The following is a 5,119-nucleotide window of genomic DNA, read 5'->3' as shown; positions in this document are numbered from 1 at the left end:
GGGAGCGCGCTCCGCTTTCCTTAGCGCCAAAAACTCAGGAGCGTAAATGGGAAAATATAAATCACTTCGTTAAGCGCTTCACCACAGACTTCGCTTCATCGTAGGGTCCAAAATATGCGTTGTCGATAGCCGTCGGGAGGACAGCGAACAGCCAGTTCGGGGAAACGCCGTTCTAACCCGAAATCTTCGCAAGGGTCGACGGTCTGGCCGGAGACGTTCCCGAAGAGCCTGTCCCTCGTGGCGCAGTGGTCTCCGTAGCAGGGCGTGGCCGTGGGTGTGTTGTCGCGACCGGCACGCTCCAGCCTGAGAATGTACACAACTGCGCGGACCAGAAGCACCGACGCCAGCACGACCACCCCGCAGGTGAGCAGCATCACCGAATGGCGAGAGTCGAACTTCTCGGTGTCCAGGTTGTCCGTCTGGGGGGGGAAAAAAAATGTGCGTTTCTCGCGAAAAAAAAAAATTACTTTCGCCGGCCCTTGTAAAAGTGTATGCCCATTTTGTATATAGGGAAACTGCGGCAGTCTGTAAGCTTTCTGTAGACTACACCTGTAGAGTATTGACAATACATAGGCTCTCTCACGTTTGCCTATGCACTTGCCGTATCGTTCTCTTAATAAACTATTTTGTCGGCTATGCTGATAGCGAGGTAAAAATGAAAAGTCTTCTTGAAGTAAATGTAGCCTATAAGTCCTCTGTTGTACTATGTATACATATATTCGCATAAGTATCAAAAAATTGTGCCTGGTAAGCCCGAGGAAAGAAAGAAATGTTGGATTGCAGTCAGTTAACGTTTCCCTGCACTCCTCGATGGTACGCATTTATCGCTGTCTTCTGAAAGTTCTAATTATCAGGAAGTACATCATAACATCATGGGTAAATAGCGGTAGAATAATATTTCTATACAAACATGTACACACACAGGGCACGCCCCTTACGGTTGGTGTACAGCAGACAAAAATTTGTGTTACCACTACACGAAATTTTCAGTTTATTTGCCAAGACTAGATTAACTATACACGACCGTTGCAACTGTCCTTGTTCTGCAAAGTGTATGTGTCTACACTCGAGCGCCTTTACAATGAACTAACTGCTTGGGGACTCCAAAATTATTCGTTATAGAGGCTATTTCGGTGTGAAGGTCACGCACCGCGCAGCTAACACTGGAACCAGGACATAATTATTCCTTCGTTATACAGCTCATTTCGTTGCATAGAGGCGTTCGTTGCAGAGACGCTCGACTGCATATACAGGCTTAATATAAATACGCGTATGATAAGGAACGCATTTGCTTTAACGCATAAAACCTGCAGATGTGTCACGAGGGACTTCTCAAGCAGGCACTCGTAATTTTTAGCACTCTGTAGTTACTTTACGTGCACAGAAGTCAGAAGCAGAAATATCGATCGAAGTGTGTGAGAGTAATTTCATGGCGCGCGGCCGGCATACTTCACCGTCACGACAACGCGAACATGTAGTACCGCACGTTTAGCAGTCACGCGTTCAGCACGTTTACGCATGCCGACCTTAGACTAAGGATTCAGTCTATCGAAGCTACTACTAAGAATAATTCTGTGCGCAGCACTGCTGCCGCTGCACTAACGTCATTGTCCTACGCCTGTGCTTCATTTGTTTATGGTTACACGAGGTGTTTCTTTTTTCTCGTCGCTAACTAAATTTTTATGGATCGCCCGTGGCATACAGCACACTTCTGCTCCTTAAGCTGTAGGTTACTGTCAGAGGCGGACATTATTTGCAAGAAATATGAAAGTGAACATTTGACTGATTTACAAACTTTGGCTAACCAAAGTTTAAAGTAATTACTTTAGGGCGCGTATTGGAATTGACATATTGTAGCTGGTCACTTCGAAACTCATATCCACTTTAAACGTATTTTGATCACGGCACCACTAATGAGATATGCTGTCCCGAAGTTTGCGACGAAATGCATTCGTGTTCCAGCAGTTTTTCAGCTTTATATTCGTAAAAACGCGCTCAGAAAACAAAAGTAAGTGCAATTACAAATGTGCGCGTTTCTACCGTAAGTTTGACAGCGTTTATCTCCATACTTATGCTAGTTTCAAGATTCGTTTCAAGCTGGCGTGACTTACGAAATGACTGGCTTTAATTCGTTTATTGCAATATATGCGCTAAAGTGATTACTTGGAAAGATGCTTAGTGATATTTTGGTAATTCTTCAATCAAACATTTTGATTTCCAGTGTAAGTTATGTCCATCTCACTGAATAATACAGCTCAATAAATAGTTTCGCATTACATGCCACTGGTGATTATTCATGCTAACGTTAAAAAAAACGGGTGTATGATGCAGTGCGTTCTTACGGCAAAGCAGCAGTCAATTGTAAATAATTTCCCGAACGGATAAATTTTTCTAACAGTGGCCGTACGAGAGTCCCACTTTGTCAGTGCACGAATAAACGCACAGTGCCCTTTAGTTTGAGGTAGAAAATCACATAACAATTTAGGGCCTAACTTCCAAAAACACATAGGCTATACAACAGAAGCCATAGTGGCGAGTCTCCGAATTCAACTCGACCCCTTTGTGCTATGCTGCTTAACGTGCACATAAATTTAGGTATGTTTTTGCATTCTGCCTCTATCGAAATGCGGCCGCCGTGTCTTGGCGGATCTTGAGGCCTGCCGGAAGCGCCACCTCTCTCCTTAGTATTTTTTTTTTAGTTTTCGTTAATCATAAAAATTGTATTGTATTGTATTGGGTTTTATGGCGCATAAGCAACTCGGGCTATCATGCGCCAAACACATGGTATAATTTATTTCAAAAATTGGGAATCCTCAGCGAAGGTCCTTGTCCGGACACGGACTCTGAGGAGCCCAACAAACCAAATGAAGACCTCAGCCTTCTTCTCAGGACTGAGAAAATGGGTGAGGTGCATCATGATATGCTTGAAAAAACTGGGTAATAATTTTTAGAATTGGTAGTTCTGTGATATATTATATTTCGTTTAGGATCACTGCGTCTTTCAAAAAACTAGAAACAGATGAAGTTTCTACTAGTGGGTTATCTCCTAAAAGCAGACTGGGATGAAAGGGAATGCGTTCATTGTAAAATACTTTAACTAATAAAATGCTTTAACTAATAATCCCCAACGTTCATGTATAAATTTCATATTTCGTTTCATTTCACATTTGCTTTAACGGACTAACCGTTTCTTAATTATTCAAGTGTACTACTTCCTGTTTGTATACATACATTTCTATACACTCACGCTCACCCACCTGCATAGTCACATTTGCGCGCCCGCTGCCCTCTATTGCCTTTGATGGGTATCTTTTGGTCTGGTCAAGTTGCCTGCGCGCAGCCTCCTATCCAGAACCCCTCGCCACAGAATTCCTCTTATGGGGAAATAAATGAAGTCATTCATTTCTACTGCGCGGAACAAGTCGCTGGAAAAAGGTTCCGTTATATTCTGCGAGAGGATACCGGCAAATAGGCCCGTCTTTCCCTGCCGACGCATTTGCAAACGATCTGTACCGCGCACGCCGGTGAGAGCTCCGCCGCGTCCGCGGTCGACCGCCGCCTCCTGCGCCTGGCCCCGCCGGTCGGCAGGCACGCCTTGCCCATCCGCTCGGCGCCCGCCGCCCCCTCGTCCATGAGGACGGCCCGGGTGCCGCCGGTCCACCCGGTGCCGCTGGGCCACCCGCTCTCCGCGCACGACGTCGCGGCCGCTGGGGCTCCGTCTCGCCGACTGGTGCACGGTCCGGCAGCATTCGTACGCGACCCGGGAGAGTTACCGCGCCGTCTTGGAGAAGGGCTGCGAACGGAATCTCGGTCAAATGCCGGCTCGACAGCTTTCCCGCGTACCACGTTTCTATGCCTTTCTTACAGCAGCAATAGTTAGGGCTGCCAAATATAGAGTGGCGTCGATCTCGGATAGCGTCACCGTCATCTGTGGCCGGAAGAATTTGCCAGAAAACAAATCGTGGTTGGTCCCCAAGCGTGATTAAACCCTAGATCCGCAACGTCTCCCGAGACGTCGTGCAGTCGTTGTGCAACTGTCCTCGTCCAGGCCACGAGTATTTTGACCCTTACTTGGTCCTTCCTTGAGTGACCTTTCAAACTATTTTTTTTTTTTTCCACAGGCAGTTGACAGCTATTATGCGAAGTACGCATAGCTTACATCCATCATATCCACCGATATACTACAAAAAAGAAGAGTCTATTATAGTATGTATCATCGCAAACGCAACGACATGTGACAACAGTTTCTTACTCTGTATGGTCAGAGCTCGTTTGTGCACCGTCGCGGCAATCGGCCGTGGCCACATGGCTGTATTATTACGTTGCTAATTCGGTTTACTGGGCCTTTAACCGGGCAGTTTGCTGTTATATATCGTTAAACGTCACTATTGCATCCAATGTGTGGTCGTAGTTCTCTATTCTCAAAAAAACATTTTGGATGGTGCTAGAATGTCGACAATATATGTAGGGGCCTTCGAATACCCTAATTCTGTAAGAAAATCAAACGCAAACGCTTAAAATATTGCTTCCAATATCAAATACCTGATATTTCCTTATTTTCACGGAAATCTCTTATACATATCAGAGGAATACAAGGTACCGAGCGAAAAATATTTTTGTGTTCTCGATTTCACATAATGCGATTAAAGAGTTGAGCAGTCAGACAAGTTGGCAGTTTGCCAATTAAAAACAAGCGACAAGCCCTCTCAATTTGGGCGGTCATGAATTGAATTATGGGGTTTTACGTGCCAAAACCACTTTCTGATTATGACGCACGCCGTAGTTCGACCACCTGGGGTTCTTTAACGTGCACCTAAATCTAGGTACACGGGTGTTTTCGCATTTCGCCCCCATCGAAATGCGGCCGCCGTAGCCGGGATTCGATCCCGCGAAGCAACCACGGCGGGTTGCGCGGTCATGACAACGATGGTAGTCAAACAAATTCCCTACACCTCGCTAATACACGTAGAGAGCCTTGTTTGTTGTGGATTACTGATACAATACTGAAAATACACATCTTTATGAATCAGAAAGAAAGGCACTACATCGCTGTAGCATGTCATGCCGCATTAGTGATGCGAACTGAGCCTTTTCACTTAAATGACAAAATGTCGTTTTA

The 5,119-nt window shown here is 45.5% G+C and overlaps 1 protein-coding gene across 1 annotated transcript; it reads right to left on the bottom strand.

The window, feature by feature from the left end:
- Positions 1-3,788, bottom strand: LOC126543499 (uncharacterized). Its single transcript, XM_050190616.3, has 2 exons — positions 3,514-3,788; positions 1-419 (listed from the first exon to the last, which is right to left on the bottom strand). Exons 1-2 carry the CDS (start codon positions 3,631-3,633, stop codon positions 96-98), a joined length of 444 nt encoding a protein of 147 aa, XP_050046573.2. The 5' UTR covers positions 3,634-3,788; the 3' UTR covers positions 1-95.
- Positions 3,789-5,119: the final 1,331 nt, after the last annotated feature.

This window comes from Dermacentor andersoni, chromosome 3 (assembly GCF_023375885.2).
Source record: "Dermacentor andersoni chromosome 3, qqDerAnde1_hic_scaffold, whole genome shotgun sequence".
NCBI lineage: Eukaryota > Metazoa > Arthropoda > Arachnida > Ixodida > Ixodidae > Dermacentor > Dermacentor andersoni.
This window is presented reverse-complemented; position numbering and strand designations above follow the sequence as displayed.